General features: G+C 44.3%; 1 protein-coding gene across 1 annotated transcript in view; it reads right to left on the reverse strand.

Moving 5' to 3' along the window:
* Positions 1-17,756, reverse strand: part of ppip5k1a (diphosphoinositol pentakisphosphate kinase 1a) — a 149,172-nt gene that overhangs the window by 67,593 nt on the left and 63,823 nt on the right. The window contains exons 16-22 of the mRNA XM_055662793.1: positions 14,705-14,826; positions 13,315-13,557; positions 12,831-12,962; positions 12,703-12,705; positions 3,348-3,475; positions 1,599-1,713; positions 1,221-1,328 (exon numbers count right to left, since the gene is read on the reverse strand). Coding sequence (XP_055518768.1) covers positions 1,221-1,328; positions 1,599-1,713; positions 3,348-3,475; positions 12,703-12,705; positions 12,831-12,962; positions 13,315-13,557; positions 14,705-14,826 — 851 coding nt within the window. The remainder of the gene's footprint in view (positions 1-1,220; positions 1,329-1,598; positions 1,714-3,347; positions 3,476-12,702; positions 12,706-12,830; positions 12,963-13,314; positions 13,558-14,704; positions 14,827-17,756) is intronic.

Genomic DNA, 17,756 nt, shown 5'->3' on the forward strand with positions numbered 1-17,756 from the left:
CAAGATCCCGTAAACGGGGGCTCGAGGCCCATGACCGAGGAAGAACAAAAAGAAGAGACTTGAATTCTATTTCGCCTTCCATCATAGTGAGGAATGTGTAGGAGTCACTGTGGTGGATGTTCATGTTAAAATGTGTTTTGAGTGATCTGTTGCTTTTAATTGTAAGACTGACCTGGCCAATGAAATTCCTCGTTTGTTGCAAAACATACTTGGCGACTAAAGTCTGATTCTGCGGCTTGAGGTTAATTCGCAACTGCAATTGAAATGGGTCGGTGTGGGAGAAAGAAAGGAGCAAAGACGTTGGTTTAGTGTGTCCACTGCAAGTGGATGGATCAACAGAACAACCTCCTGCAGACGTTTACTGTCCAAGGTCATATTTGAGGATGGGTTAGGAGCCCCAGCAGGAAATAGTGACTTTTGAAAGAGAAGGGGAACCAAAGGTTAGGCAGAGGATCACTCGCACCTCCTCCAACCTCATCTACTGTATCCGTTGTTCAAGATGTGGACTCTTGTGCATTGGCGAGACTGAGTGATCGTTTCGGGGAACATCTTTGCTCAGTCCCCCTGAACCTACCCGATCTTCCGGTTGCTAAACACTTCCCATTCCCACACTGACCTGTCTGTCCTAGGTCTCCTCCATTGTCAGAGTGAGGCTAAACGCAAATTGGAGGAACAGCATCTCATATTTTGTTTACGCAGCTTACAGCCCAGTGGTATGATATTGATTTCTCTCACTTCAAGCAACCCTGGCCTTCCCTCTCTCTCCCCATCCCTCCCCCATCCAAGTTGCACCAGCTTCTCGTTTTCTTTTTGCATATCTTTAATTCATTGTTCTTTATTTCTCTACATCACAGTCTATAGCTCTCGTTTCCCTTTTCCCCCGACTAGTCTGAAGAAGGGTCTCGACCCTAAACATCACCCATTCCTTCTCTCCAGAGATGCTGCCTGTCCCGCTGAGTCACTCCAGCTTTTTGTGTCTATCTTCGGTTTAAACCAGCATCTGCAGTTCTTTCCTACACATTTACAGTGAATAGTGTTTTCTAGCTGAAGCACGGCAGGCAATGGTGCACGCCAATGATCTGTAAGACGACCACTTAATAAATTACTTGGATGTTGAAATACAGATGAACATTTCAACATTTGTTGGTGTCACCAGAATTGGGAGTTGTGTAAACCCAGTGGGCTGCATGCGAAACGGGGACCATTTCCACGGGTTGTACCTTATTGTTATCCTCGTACAACATGATGACAATCTGAGTCATGTAGTTCAGTTCTGACACTGCACCAAGGTAGTCCATGGCTCTTTTCCACTGCTGATCCTTTAGCTCCTGAGAAACAGAGGGGGAATTATATTAATGCAGACTCAAAGTCACCTCAGAATCCCCGCGGCAGATTGGGTAACAGTAGAGGGAGAAGATGGAATAGGGGCGAGGAGAAATGAGGCAAAAGATAACATTTAGCAATGGGAACGAGAGACACCCATGGGTCGATTAATATATTTTTAATAATTCTCTCCTTTCAAATTCTGCTCATTGTTGGGCATTAACTTGTCGAACAAAATACAAATACAAAACTATGATAGTAAAAGTGCTACTTACTCCCAAAAGACCTCCGTAACGAAATAAGCTCAGCAACGAGTGAACGTGGCTCTCACTCGTAAAGTACAACCGTGTCCGCACGTGGCGCCCGGGAGACATCACCCCTCTGGAATAGCTAAACAACGAGATGAAAAGTCATCAGGTGGACAGCGTTTTGCCCAAGCAAATGATGGTGGGCTTGCATTTCTAATGGTGCCTTTCACAAGGAAAGTTACACTCAATGGAGCACTTTCAACATGTTAAATTGGAGGAATTGCTTGATGCCACAAACAGGAACCCACTCATGAGCAGATCACGTTGAAGGGAGACCGGCTGTCTGGGTACCTCGGATAACAACTCCTGCTTTTCTTTGACACAGTGGCTTGGGATCTTATATCCCACCCAGAATGGAGGTCAGGCTCTCTTGTTCAAAGTGCGGCATTCTACTGTACTGCACTGTGAGAAATGGTGCATTAACATCAGACAAGAGGTGATCAGAGATCACTCTATGTTCGGGAGGGGAAAAAAAAATACATTAGGAGGAAACATGCACGTGTCAACAAATTTGCATCAAGGCGTCTGGAGTGAGAAATGATCTCACAAATTTCTGGCTCTGAAGGCAGGTCTACTCCAATACTATGTGGGAAAGATAAAATGGGTGAGGGCAGGATTAATGTAAAAACAGGTGCTTGATGGTTCAGTGGGCAAAGGGCCCGTTTCCATGCAGTATCTCCCTATGATTCTCTGAGAATTGGAGGAATTGTCTAATGACAATGACAATTAAAATTGAATCTGAATCTGAGAACGAATGCAACATTTTACCAGGATGGATTTGCGATAATGATTTGATTGTACAGGGACACAAAAGGCAGACCGACCCCACATCTTCTCGAATTTGGAAGAATGAGGGGAGATATCATTTTTACAGGTTACTGGGGAAGGCGCAGATTTGCAGGGATAGCTAAAACAAGGATCAAGTCTCACGCGTCGTGATGCGTGCATTGCGCGTGCGTGGTGGTGTGCGCAGTGACTGCCTACACCACCACGTGCGCATAATGCACGCAATGCACGCATCACGGCGCGTGAGACTTGATCCTCGTTTTAGACATGCCCTTAACTCACCTGCACACATCACTTCCATCTTGTCTCCCAACCTCACTTTGGCAACTCTCTAATACAATTCCTATCCCTTCTTCTGAAGTCAGCACAGACTGGGTTTGGTTCTTCCAAGGACATCAAATCCCTTCACGCAATATTACCATCAGGTGGCAATCGGTTCCAAAAATCACCTTCTCAGTGGCAATCAGCTCCACGTCCCATTTGCTGATAGTCTCATGACATACAAACAGGATCCTCAACAAACTAACTCAACTCCCCGAGTTACACAGGACCAGGAAACATTCTGCCTACCAAGCCTATGCCAGATCTTTGACAAAACTGTCCAATTAGCCCCACTCCCCTCGCCCTTTGCCAGCAGCAGAGCGATTTTGAGTTCCTTTTCATCTACTGATCCGATTAAATTTTGAAAGCTATTATTGAATCCACTTCCTCAGTGCTTTCAAACAGCAGGTTCAGATATCATTTTTTTTTTATAATCTCTTTGCCAGCTTAATTTTTGTTGAAAGAGTAGCAAAATACTTGCCATCATTTGCAAGTTCATATTTTTTTGATTCAGGATTTTCCCTTCGGAAACAAAAGGCCATCTGCAGAAAGGAGTGGCACATAGTTTGATCAAGTGGCAAAGGCTCATGCTCCGAGTGGCTGACTTACAGTGGATGTAGTTTGTTGACAGATTCATCTTCATGCGTCCTTTGTAAATCCAGCTGCATCTTCTTGATCAGTGGAAGGCAGTATCCGTAGGCAATGTCCAGCTTTTCTTCCTTATTAATGCCATATTCCTACAGGAAGAAAAACAAAGTGTAAGGCTGTAAACAGCAGTCCAGTAAAAAGGGATACCAAGAGAGATTGCCCGCTTGACAAATGAGATCCAGGCAGAAGTTGTGCCCTCAAAACATCTAGAGGGATCATGGTAAACATACAGACAAGTTTTAGTTTTAGTCTCTGGTGCTGTAAGACAGCAACACTACCACTGTGCCACCATGCCGTTTAAATAATTAAGCTGGGAATATTCATGGGAGGTGGTCTTGGAGGGGAGGATGCTCCTCAAACTGCGGAGCATCTTGGACAATACAGCTCACACCCTCCATGACACTGGTCAACCTGAGGAGGACTGTCAGCAACAGACTGGTCCCACCAAGATGCAGCACAGAACGCCACAGGAGATCCTTCTTCCCTGTGGCTATCAAACTGTACAACTCCTCCCCCTTCTGTCGTGGGGTAGACCGAGACTGACTCCCCTCCCCTCCCCTCTCCCATCGTTGCACATCCCCAATCCTTTCCACTCATCAACTTTAATTTCATGTTTCATGTATATTGTGTTTTATGACTGTTGGCAGATCAATTTCCCTCCTGGGGTAATGTATCGTATCGTAGTCAGACAACAGGCCATTCCATTACAGCTGTGAAAAAGATACAACTTCTAGATGTGCTGGGACGCATCCTCAGTGATGTGACCTGGGGTCATCGGGTGGTTCGGGTCTCACTACATCAGACACCCTCGCCCAGGCGACCCAGCCGGGGTTGATCAGGCCCCGACTTGCGTCCCAGCAGCAACCTCTCATGGATCAGCCATCTTAGTAACTACTCTGCAGGGTAAAAACTGTAAAGAGGGTACAGCACAACCTTAAAGGGTTTCGACCAGAAACGTTGCCCATTTCCTTCGCTCCATAGATGCTGCCTCACCCGCTGAGTTTCTCCAGCATTTTTGTCTACCAAATAATATTGTACACTTTACTTTATGTAAAGTGGCATAATGGGAGCATCTAATTGATACTGGTGACAATCACAGGTTTACTGCCACTGTGAAAATAAATTTTTAACCAGCGTTCAGAGAACAGTAGAATGGAGAAATGCGAGGCATCTTAGAATAAAAGACTGGCATCAGTTGCCATTCAGAGGGTGGAGCTCAGCAAAGCAGACTGTACGTGCAGACAGCGCAGACATAGCTTGCATACTAAAGCTTTGTCCACAGTGAAAAACATCACCATTGGGGGAATATTAGGATTGAGATTCATGAACAGACTGGGAGACAGCTCATTTAACACATGCGAGCAATGCTGATTTACAGAAGGGAAATACGCACAAACAGTCAATATATTCAGATCAAAGCTTAACCGTCACGATGCTGACATGCGAGGCTCGACATGCGGCATTAGTTCAGTGATTATTTATTACTTATTATCTCAATTAATATGCATGAGAAATTCATTAGAAAAGAACAACCGTGAAGGAATAATAAAAGCTAACACAGTAGTGATCAATGACAGAAATCCTTCCATTGCTTTAATTCAGTGTTACTTTAATTCAATTGTTGCAGGTCGGCACAGCGGTAGAGTTGCTGCCTCACAGCGCTTGCAGCACCAGAGACCCGGGTTCGATCCTGACGACGGGTGCTGTCTATATGGAGTTTGTATGTTTTCCCCGTGAGGTTTCTCCCAGATCATCGTCCACCACATTCCAAAGGCTTACAGGCATGCAGGTTAATTGGGTTAATTGTCCCGAGTATGTGTAGGATTGTTTTAATGCGTTGGTCGGCACGGACCTGGTGGGCCGAAGGGCCTGTTTCCACATTGTATCTCTAAACTAATCTCCAAGATTCAGATTCAAATTTTTATTGTCATTGTGCAGTGTACAGTACAGAGACAACGAAATGCAGTGCCCTTTCCCCGAAACTCCCCTAAATTCTGCCAAGTCCCTCTGTCCAAGATCCCTGCACCCCTTGACTCTTTCCACCTTTCAGCTACTCTTTAAAACTTATCATTCATTCCAATATCACCTTACATTGCTGTATTAAATTTGGTTTGACAATGTTCCTGCAGATCACCTTGAAAAGCATTATCAAATATATATTGATGGTGCAATATAAATGGAAATCGTTGAAGGGAGTCAAAAGGGCAAGGTAATTTAGCTTTACTAGAGGACATAACCTCTGCTGACATATTTGCACAGTGCTGACCAAGTGCTGCATCGTCAGAGGGAAGTGGGCTCTGAACAAGACAGTCTATTCGGGACCTGTACGATCCATTACAAATCGACTCCTACCCCCCTCGTCATTTATCTTAAACAAAGTTTAAGGATGATTCAATGAACAAAATATTTACAAGGCCTATCTTGAACATAGAACAAACGGTACAGTACAGGAGCAAACCTTTCAGCTCACAATGTTTGTGCCTGAACATGATGGCAACAAACTAATCTCATCTAGAAAGTGGAGGGTTAGCCCAATTCCTGATAATTAATTGCATGCAAAGCATGTTAGATGTTAGAGAGGCTTTCCAATGGCCCTTTGGAATTACAGAATATATAGTAGTTCACTGGGCCAATTGGCCGAACTAATCTGTGTTATAGTTGTACCTTACATAAGAATGTTCATTTCCAATGAGTCTTACAGCATAGAGTCATAGACTCAGTCAATGTGTGGAAACATGCCCTTCGGCCCAAAATGCCGACACCGGCAAACATGTACCATTGACACTTGCCTCACCTGCCTGCATTTGGTCCATATATATATATATATATCCCTCTAAATAGGTCCTATCAGTGTTAAGGGCCTGTCCCGCTTTACGAGGTAATTCACAAATTCTCCCGAATTTTCCCCTGGATTCAAACTCGCAGAATGTTCGTAACGGGTCTGTAAGAGTCTGTAGATATATCGTAGTGGCTCGTTATGCCAGAGGTAGGTACTCGGGGTATCAGGTAAGTTGGGATGTTTTTTCCAGCCTGATAAAAATTGTCCACGAGTTAAAAAAAGACGGGAGGATGCCCCAGAGTACCAACGGCTGGTTTACGATATATCTACGGACCCGTTACGAAATTCTGTGAGTTTGAATCAAGGGGAAAACCTCGGGGGAAATCGAGAATTTGTGAATTATCTCGTAAAGTGGGACAGGCCCTTTAATTGTCTAATTGTTTCTAAAACGTTGCAATAGTCCTCGCCTCAACTACCTCCTCTAACAGCTCATTCCACACACCCATCATTCTTTGAGTGATAAAGTTTCCCCTCATATTCCTATTAAATCTTTCCCCCTTCACCTTAAATCTACGCTCTTTAGTTTTCAATTCCCCTACTCCAGGCAAGAGGCTGTGCGTCTCTCCGATCGATCCCTCTCATGATTTTATACACCTCAGTGCATCCATTTCAATTCCTTGCAGAAACTGCATTCAAGAAAATCATCTAAATTGTTCATGCCAGACAACCATCCGAGTAAAGAGATGAATAACTATCATTCCCATGTACCCAGTCTTAGATTCTCCCAGAAGAAAACAGCTCTGCACTTCTATCCTGTCTAACCAACCGATAATTTTAAAGACGTCATCTCTGAGCTTTATCCTTTATAAAAGAAAAAGCTCCAACTTGTTGTCTCCCTTTTGCTAGAACCTACTAGTTTCCGCATCATCCTTGACAATCTGTTTTGCACTCCCTCAGACACTTTTTTTTAAATGTCCTTTTTAATAGTATGGAGACTAGATCTGTTCACCAGCAGCGTAGTCTGGGCATCTTCCCTTCAATAAATGTTCAAGGCTTTTCTTTGCCAGCAAGTGAATTAAATCATTCAATAAAGGATGGTCAGGAGCTTTGCTGTGTGTGGTGAATGAAAATCAGGAGGCAGGGATGCAGATATGCTTCATTCAAAGCCTTCTATTTCTGTGTGTGTGGCATTGTGTCGGAAATGTAACCTTCAAATCAGCCGTGCTTTGGCATTAATTCAATTCATAGAAGGTTCTGGTTTGATAAAAACACTTTTGAATTACAAGGTTTATCCTGGGTTGCCGAAAAGGGCTGTAACTTAGGACCTGGAATTAAAATGCTGGAGGCAGAATACATCAGAATGCAGTGCTTGCAGATATCTGCAGTTCTTGGCACCATCTCATGGCAGCACTATGTAACTGCAGTTTATACCAAGGTACATTTAAAAAGTTGACCCCTTTCAAACAAATTCTTATTCAATCGCAGTGAGGCAGCAGCACCTTCTACTTCAGACATTGGCACAGCTGGTGGACCCACTGCCTCATCGTGCCAGAGACCCGAGTTCGATCCTGACCAGGAGTGCTGTCTGTGTGGAGTTTGAACGATCTCCCAGTGCCCATATGGGTTTAGTCCGGGTGCACCGGATTCTTCCCACATCCCAAAGACGTGCAGGTTTGTCAGTTAATTGGCCACTGTAAATGTACCGTAATGTGTAGGAAGAGGATGCGAAAACGTAATAACAGAGCAAATGTGAATGGATGGTCGGCGACAACTCAATGGCTGAAGCTACATCTCTAAACTAATCACCTGTGGTAAATGTCAACCTGGAATAGGTACAAATACAGGTTGAGGATTATTATTGTCATTGTACAGAGGTATAGTGAAAAGATTTGCTCTACAAGTTGTCCAAACAAATCAGATATGGGACCCATACACAAATAAAAACATTTCTTCCATCGAACATGTCCAAAGACAGGCAGCTCGATTTGTTACTAACACCCCAAGAGAGAGAAACGAGTGTCACCAAACTTCTGAATTCTCTGGGGTGGAACCCTCTCCAAGACAGACATTTGACCTGTTTCTACAAAATGTTAAATGGTCAGCTCGACATAGATTGCAAGACCTACACCAAACCCAAACCAATTAGGAGCAGACGAGGGCATTCGATCCAATTTGTGATCCCAGCTACAAAGACAGATGTGTACAGCAATTCGTTCTTCCCACGCACAATTAAAGCATGGAATAATCTCCACCCAACTATAGTTACCCAACCAGATGCAACTACATTTAAAGTAGCACTTTCTTCCCAATAACCCTTTCTGGCTTAAGCCCTCCCTTCACCACCTCCAGTTTAAATTCCATTTGGAATATTTTGGAGGACCAAGAAACCAAGAACCAAGAAAATACAATCCAAAATTACAAACAAGCTAAACACAGGTACAAAGCAAGGGGGAAGATGCTACCCCTTGAAGAAAGGGAAGCATCTCCCAGCTACAAGAATAACTACAATCGTTCTCAACATTGTAGTGCACTAACAATCAACAATCAGTTTTATTCGTCACATTGCACATAAAGTGCAAGTGAAATGAATTTGCCAGTAGCGGTACAATGACAAAGAACACACAAAAACACAATAACAAATGTAACACAAACATCCACCACAGCATTCATCACTGTGGTGGAAGGCACAAAAATTTGGCCGGTCCTCCATAGTTCCACCAGTTCCATAGACAATGTTTGAAATATGATGGTGTAGAAGAGGATGACATGACGCTGGGGATCAAACTAAGTATGTACCAGAGGGAAGCAACCAACGTAACAATAACAAAAGGGGAAGTACATGCTTGTCGACTTGGACGGACCAGATATTGGAGTACAACCAGGAGTCGATGAGAGGGAGGACAAAGGAATCGGGTAGCATAGATCTAAGCTGAAGTAAAAACACTGGAATGCGATAATCATTAGACTACAAAACCACCGTGGAACAATAGAGGATGCATGGAAAAGCCGAGGTTGTGAGCAAGGGAAAACGCGGAAAATACGTAGAGCTTGAAAGATATATTCCATGCTGCTAAGGCACCGTGTCACATGAGGAATAAAAAAAAAACATGGTCCCGGAAGCTTCTTAATTTTACTGATATAGGGGGAGGGGAGAACCGAATTACACATTCGGATTGCACTTCTCCGAGGTATGTAAACATAATGGCAAACAATTACGCAGGGCGCTTGTCTGCGAGCGAAAAAAGACTGGACCGAAGGGTGCAATATGGTCTAGAAAAGAAAGGGACGTCATATGGAAACGACTGGGAACTGCGGTGGCGAACCCCCCTGGAGGAGGAAAGACTCGTAGTTTCCATGAGACCGAACCATAATGTTGGTTTTTAATTGGCTTTTTTCGAACTGGTAATTCCCCGGAACATTCCTCACCCCTGTGCCACTGTGCAGTCAATAGAATAGCACAAAGAGAACGGGAGGGTAAAAGGACATAACCTCCGCCTATGAGGGCATCAGCTTTCACCCTTGGGGGCGTAGCCGTACCACATTCTAACCGGGGGGGGGAGAAAGACAAACCCTGACTATCCTTCAAGATCAAGAAATAGGGAAATTACAGTGAAGGCTCACCCATCTGGGCGTGAACCTGTAAACTTGGAGCGCGGGATGGTGTGAAGGGGGGGGGGGGGGGGGACGAGCAAGGGGTGGCCTATAGCGAGCTCAATTATTTGAAATTACTTGCTGGAACAATTCACCAGAGTGGGGGAGGAGCGCGGTCCCACCGCTCTTTTTGGACTCCGCTTACGTATCGGAGACGACGACACTTCCACGGACCTTGAAAAATGCTCGAACACATCGAAATGGCCACACAAGACACAAGACAGCGGAAAGAAGACACCGCTATATTAAGAACATGAAGTGAAGGACTGAGGGAAAGGCAGGGGGGGGAGGAGAAGAGAAAAGCAGGGGAAGGAAAAATAGGATCTTGAAAAAATGAGTACATCACGCGGATGTTTAATTCCCAGTGAAAAGGTTCTTACAAAAACAAAACATCTCCTTAGTAAGCTGTATATAATATGATGATATAAAAATGCTGGACCTAATACCCCTTGTTACTTTTGGTAGACGTTCGTGGTAGATCCCCATTCTGCGAGCCGTTAAGCTATGAATGGGGTTCTACGGGATCTTCTTATTGCAAAGCAGGGGTAGCTACGTTCGTCCTGTTAACCAGTTCCGAGAACCGCAAAAAGGGAACTGGTTCGAAGCATGGAGATCTGACCGGTGCTCCTCGAGGACTGGATATAAAACAACCCTTCAGGGGGGTGAACATTACGGATCTCTGGTAGCTGAGTTGTCTACCTAAGCGGGCTGACCCACCGCCCCATGGGGGTTCGGGACTTTTATCTGCATAAAACATGATCACCCCGCCTAAAGAGGGGGGGGGGTCTGTGGATGCGGGTCTCGTTGCTGTACAAAAAAGTCGAGCTCGAGAAAGAAGGGGTTATCCTAGATAGAGACAAGCAGAGCTGCCCTCGCAATCCGGGTTTTTACTTGCGTACGAACGCAAGAGGGGGGAGGGGAGTGGTTGATCAAACAGGGAAGAGATGTGGGCGTCTGTGAAACAAGAGGGAGGGAAGTATAAAAGGGAGAAGTTCTGGGGGGCGAACTTAAGGTATTTTATGAATAGTAGGGATCAGTTAAGACGACACAAAAAAAAAAAATGTTCAACTATAAAGAGAGAGACCTGATGGGGGATAACAGATTCGCGAAGATGCACGGTCGGAAAGGGGGGGGGATAGGGGTCACGAAAAAATACAGCCATAACCCAAATGTGGAATAGTGTAAAAGGGGTATCTGGACTGTCAAGATATTTGAGGATAAAAATTTCCATACAGATGGAGTATACATTATTGTAGTCTTATGCACCATTAGTGTGACGAAAAATGCTAAAAACCTTCACCCACAAACATATGCTCCTCGACTTAACAATTGGGAAATTAGGTCAGTGACTATGTACAACATAAATGGGGTGACGGCTATACGTGGTAAGCAATGACAATCACCACATAAGCACATGGAGTCACAGAAACAAGATTTCTCAGCCACACATTGATATAATAGGTCCAACACCAACATGAAAGAGAGGAAACATGGAAATCCACATAAAACACTGCTGGGACTTCACCTCTTGAAACTCGTCGTGTAGTAAATTGTACAGATAAAAGAAGTTTCCCAAGATTTACATGGGTTTGCCCACCTGCCTCATATTTAAGGCCTAAAAAGGAAGCAAACGATACAGACGAACCTAAACGGTGAGACTTGCCCTAGGACTTCTTTCGTCCTAGGGGGTAGCACATCTGAATGGTGCTTGTGAAACCTTTGGGAATGCTCCTCACATTGATTTTCTGACATCGATATCATTCCCTATTCTCGGTGATGGAAAAGCTTGGTCCACATTACAAACTTCTTCACCCTCTCCTGCTCTCGATTTCATCGGAAGACCTCGTAAGTATCCAATTCCCGGATCGATCCCCTGCCCCGTCTACCTTTCTTGGTATGTGGAGCAAAGAAAGAACATCATACAAAGGGCACTCTGTCACGGTAGAGAGCTTCTGCGTCAGCGTAAACTTACTGCTCCTCCATAGCAACTAAAGCCAAATACACTTATTCAAACCTAACATCAAATCTAGGTAACTTTAGTTGTTGAAACCCTTAGCAAACCTATTCTAAACCTAGTCAGTCTTCCTCTGTTACCTTACTTTTTTGGTTGACGTATAAAGTCTTAAGTATAACACATATGGCCAATAAGATCCTCCGTACCAACCTAATGGCTATGCACAGTTATATAGAGAAATCGTATAGTGAACCACTCTATCTGGCCTTGCACACCTAGTGCTCTATATCATCTCCTGGGTCATATTGTTCACTTCTAGGTCGAGACAATTTCATCGCCCCGATTCTAATGCCTCCTTCTCAAACCTCACCGAATAAAAATGGTTTTTCCTAATATCGTGAGGGAGGCATTCGTAGTCACAACCAAGCAGTACAGTAAAAACTGTTGCCGTCTTAGCATTTCAAAACTATATCGAACCCGTTGCGAGCTTCTTTGAACCTACCTCGTTTTATTTTCCTATTTGTGCCACCCGCATACCGATCGGCACGACCACGCCACTCCCCGCTCCAACCAGGATTGCTCCATCACCCCCCCGCGCCCCTACCGTCCTTCCAGCTTTTGACCGACTTATGAGGATATACCTGCGCCTGTAATTGTAGCGGCCTGATTAATCTTTTTTCTTTCAGCTCCTTGGACTTGCTCTGGACCTCCCCTGCCCCCGAGGCCCTTTGACAATCCCCCCTTTGCGAGCAAACTGCCTTCCTGCATAAATAACCCATCTCCAAGCCTCGTACCTTCGCTGCTAACCAGATACCGATGGCGGCCCCACCTAATGAATCGTCATACGTCGATCGACCGAATATATCATCCCTTCGTCTGCAGTAAACTTCACCCTGGCCACGGGCATACCCGTTAAGGCTTACGAAACTTACCTCCTATGGCAAAGAAACCAAAAAAAAAAACAAACTGTCTACAAATAACGTCAACAAGATTAGAAAACTCCTGCGAAGCCGCGACCTTGTGTGAGAACGTGAGTCATTTTTCAAACACACAGTGGTACCGTAAAGATGGAGCGGCTACAGACAAAGGAATAATAGGGGCGTCGAAGACACACTGTACACAGAAAACATATAAACCAGTAACAGGACCAGAAGTCACATGACTGCTGGTTGATTCTGACAGTCATCAGACACTACAATGCAAACGGACAGCAAATTATGATACATGATAGACTGCAACTATCACGTATAGCAGAACTGCCTGCACCTGTGTGGCACCTGTGATGCAGAGAGAGTTATAGGTAGAAAATACATACGAAACGTGCTCGATCTCTCTCAAAGCAAGCAAGCAACAGCCATGCAATCAGCTTTGGCTTTCCCAATGTAGAACTTCTTCTTAGGTATGGCATGCACAGCCTAAAGTTGCAGGACAACTTGTTCTATTTGATCTTATTCGATTGTGCACGCCAGGTTGATTGCATTCGTTGGACCACGTGAAGGTTGCAATCTAATGTAGAACTGTTACGACTAGATGGTGCCACTAACATAGAGAACCTTATCACATCCAATCCTCCCCCAACCCAGTGGATGCAGGCACGCGGTTACCTTTTTGTAGTCCTCTTCTGTGAACTCCTGATCCTTCTGCATGAACTCATGAAGCCGGGCTTTGACGCGGTGTTGACAGCAACTAAGCGAGTTGCTGTTACTGTCCAGAAGACCATTCATGTTGGCACTTTTCACCATCTGCACCAGAATTGGAGTCAGCTCCCCTTCCAATGCCAGGAGACCCTGTAACATTGTACACAGAAAGATGATAGGTGACGTCTTGGTATAGAGATACATTTTGGTGTGTCCGTGCTGTGAGGTTGTTCTCATCCCCACTTCACGTCCAATAATGTTATCAGCAAAATCAAAAAAATACAGTATTCTGTATCTGTCCTGGGCTTCCTCCATTGTCAGAGCTATGCCACATGCAAATTGGAGTAACAGCTATTATAACAACATATTTTGCTTAGGCAGCTTACAACCCAGAAGTATGAATGGTGACTTCTCCAATTTCAAGTAACCCCTGCATTCCTACTCTCTCCCACCCTAGTCATCCTACTAGTTCCACTGTTCACATAACTTCTTCCCCTGCCAACAATGGGCCATTATAGGCTCCACCCTTCCTAGCTTATGCGGGTGGCTGCCCTGCTTTGTTCTGGCCTTTTCTTATCTCCAGTTCCTTCCCTTCTACTTGCAGTCTGAAGAAGGGTCCCAACCAGATACATTACAGTTCCTTTTCGTGCAGAGATGCTGCCCGACCCGCTGAGTTACTCCAGCAATGTGTGTCTCTAGCCTTTGTTTAAACCAACATTTGCGATTCCTTTCTCCACAGTTTTTGGTTGCCTCTTTTACTCCCGTTCTATTGAATGCCAACTAAATCTGCAAAGTAGTCAGTGCCGTCTTCCTTGTTGTCGTGTGCTGGGGCAGCAGGGCGAAGGACACGGACGCCAACAGGATGAACAAACTCATCGGGAAGAAAGACTCCGTCCTGGGGGTGGAGTTGGAGTTGGATTCACGGGAGGTTGGTCTTGCAGGGGAGGATGCTCCTCAAACTGCAGACCATCCTGGACAATACAGCTCACCCCCTCCGTGACACACTAGTTAACCTGAGGAATACCTTCAGCAACAGACTAGTTCCACCAAGATGCAGTACAGAACACCCGAGGAGATCCTTCTTCACTGTGTGGCTATCAAACTGTACAACTCTTCCCCCTTCAGCAGTGGGGTAGACCGACTCCCCTCCCCAAATCTTTGCACATCCCCAATCCTTTCCACTCGTCACTTTAATTTCATGCATCTTGTGTTTTATGACCGTTGGCAGATCAATTTCCCTCCTGGGATCAATCGAGTTCTACCGTATCGTTTCGTGAAAGCCTCTTTCTTCACGTACCTTGGCAAAAGCCGCGGCTGTCATCTGCACTCTGCCTTCATCGGAGGCATAGATCTTCAAGTCGTGCCTGTACGTGCTGTGCAGACGAAGGAGACCGCAACCAGGAAAGCCAGCATAATCCCCTGTGAGAAAATAAAAATCACTTCACACTCTGCTCAAATCACTCCACTGTCATCTGCAGATGGTCCACCATTTAGTTTGACCTTGGATAATCTGTATCTTATTACTATTTTTTTTTATTCCACAACTCTCAAAACACAAATCTTTTCAATTGGAGTTCTGAAGTTTTCAATTGCCCCATTCTCAGCTCTTTGTGGACAAAAGTTCCAGATTTTCCCTCTGAAGAAGGGCCTCGACCAGAAATGCCACCCATTCCTTCTCCCCAGAGATGCTGCCTGTTACCCCGGCATTGTGTCTATTTTCAGATTTTCACTTCCCTTTGTGTATAGAGGGGCCTCTTCACACCAATCCGTCATATCCTACTGTTCTGTACTCCCTGGGGAAGTAACTTCTATCCTCCCTACTGACTACTTTAATCATATTAATTATCTAAATCAACTCTCCACTCAAAAGCAAAATTTATCTGTACAATCTGTCCACTTAATTTAACCTTTTGAATTCTGGTATTAGTCTGCCAGGACTAGCCCAGTATGCCAACTGGGTTGGCATGGATAACGTGGGCTGAAGAGCCTCTTTCTATGCTGTTCTCTATGCCTCTATGAAACATAGAAACATAGAAATTAGCTGCAGGAGTAGGCCATTCGGCCCTTCGAGCCTGCACCGCCATTCAATATGATATGATCATCCAACTCAGTATCCCGTACCTGGCTTCTCTCCATACCCCCTGATCCCCTTAGCCACAAGGGCCAGATCCAACTCCCTCTTAAATATAGCCAATGAACTGGCCTCAACTACCCTCTGTGGCAGAGAGTTCCAGAGATTCACCACTATGATCTGATACTATCTCAGTTTCCAGATATGTCACTATTCCAGTGTTGTGATTTACTGTGGTCCAGGTCACTCCAAGCAACACTCTCAGAACTGTAAAGTTACCTAGAAAAGACTGAATAATTTAATATGCTGCCTGAACCTCAACACAACATACAATGCAGTGAAAAGGTATAAATATTAGTTTCATGTTCAACAAAGTGTTTATTGAACATAGGAGCAACAAACTAAAACGGTTGAGATCCATTGAATGACTCCAGGCCTTTCCAAGTGCAGATAATTGGAAAAATAAACTGGTTTCACAGCTGTTGAACACGCAGGTTGCCCCCCTAACTGCACTGATGTCTTAAATAGAAAGAATTCTTCCACTGACTGGAATTAACTTCATCAGATGTGGACCACGTTACACAAAACTGGTTCGTGAACTCGCACAAACCAGGAATGAAGGAAATTATAAAAAGTGGTGCTCCATCACGGAATTGATCTCCCTACTATCGATGGAATCTATAGGAGGCATTGCCTCCAAAAGGCAACCAGCATTATCAAGGACCCACATCGCCCAGGGCCATATTCCCATTTCACTCCTGCCATGGGGAAGTTTGAAAACCATGACCACCAGGTTCAGATATAGCTACTTCCCATCAACCATTAGGCTATTGAACAGTACAAACACCAACTAAACTTCAAACTGTCTTTAAGAAGGAACTGCAGATACTGGAGAATCGAAGGTTACACAAAAAAGCTGGAGAAACTCAGCTGCTGCACCCGCTGAGTTTCTCCAGCTTTTTTGTGTAACCTTCAAACTGTCTTTGTTGCACGAGGAACTTTTGTTTTGCACTAATATTAGGAAATTATTAATTTATTGAACTTTGTTTGTTTTATTATTTTAACTATTGACCACTGTGTTTGCAGACCTATTATTCTACAGCAAGCAAGAATTTCACTGTGCTGTTTCGGTACAGATGACAATTAAACCATCTTGATTCTTGGCAAATTAGTTTAATTTTATCCTTAACGAACAGAGCTGTGACAGGATTTTTCAAAGCAGAACGCATGATGTAAGAACCCTTTGTAAGAGCTATGTGTTGCAGAGGGTCATTGTTTGTAGGTGAAGGGACATCCCCAGAACACCACAAACAGTAAGGGAGAAGTAACATTATAGAAAATAGGAGCAGAATATGATAAAATATCAATACCAATATCTTACAAAGATTTATCGTTAAACTGCTTGAGCAAATCAAGCTCAACAAATGGGCTTGCACAAATCCTGGATAAAAATGGATATCTAACGGATTGAAGGAGTATTCAATAGCATCAAATTCAGATGTTTATCTTGCAGAGTATATCCAAGTCAACAGCAAAATCAAATATATTAAACAACACGGTAAAGAATGAATTAGCTGCATTAATGATGTAAACAGGCAACACTTGTTAGGGAAGAAAAGATACAAGGTGCTGGAATAACTCAGCAGGTTTGGCAGCATCGGTGGAGAACATGGATACGTGACATTTCGGGTCGGAGAAGAAGGGTCCCGATCCAAAATGGCACCTATCCATGTTCTCCTGAGATGCCATCTGACCCACTGAGTTATTACAGCACTGTGTCTTTTTTCTTTCTTTTTTTAAACCTGCATCGGCAGTTATTTCTTTCTACTTGTTAGGGTTTGCAGCTTGGAGGAAGTTAAAATGACACCTGAACCCCATGTGAAATTGAGTGTGTGACACCGATGTGCGTGCGGCATGTGAAGTGCGTGGAAGTGTTGTGATGGTGAAGACACATGGTAGGTTAAAACAACTTTGATTAAAAATGTCATTGATTCATTTCTTGGCACAATCAAGTGGCAGTATCATGTGGGTGCCACACAGCCCCAAATCAAAGGGAATTTGTCATCTTGCGCAGGTGCAAGTTCCTAACGTTCCTGGCCATAGCTACCGTCAGAATAACAGAAGGCTCACTCTGTTTATGAATCACTGTGACAATTAGTTTGTTGCACATTTGCTGCAACTGATTTGTTAAATTAGTCCCAGGATGAGACATGCAAAGGGATTGGAAATCAGGGGGGTTAATTCATCACAAACTCAGAACACAGGGCAGCAATCAATC

Source organism: Leucoraja erinacea, chromosome 36, assembly GCF_028641065.1.
Source record: "Leucoraja erinacea ecotype New England chromosome 36, Leri_hhj_1, whole genome shotgun sequence".
Classification (NCBI taxonomy): domain Eukaryota; kingdom Metazoa; phylum Chordata; class Chondrichthyes; order Rajiformes; family Rajidae; genus Leucoraja; species Leucoraja erinaceus.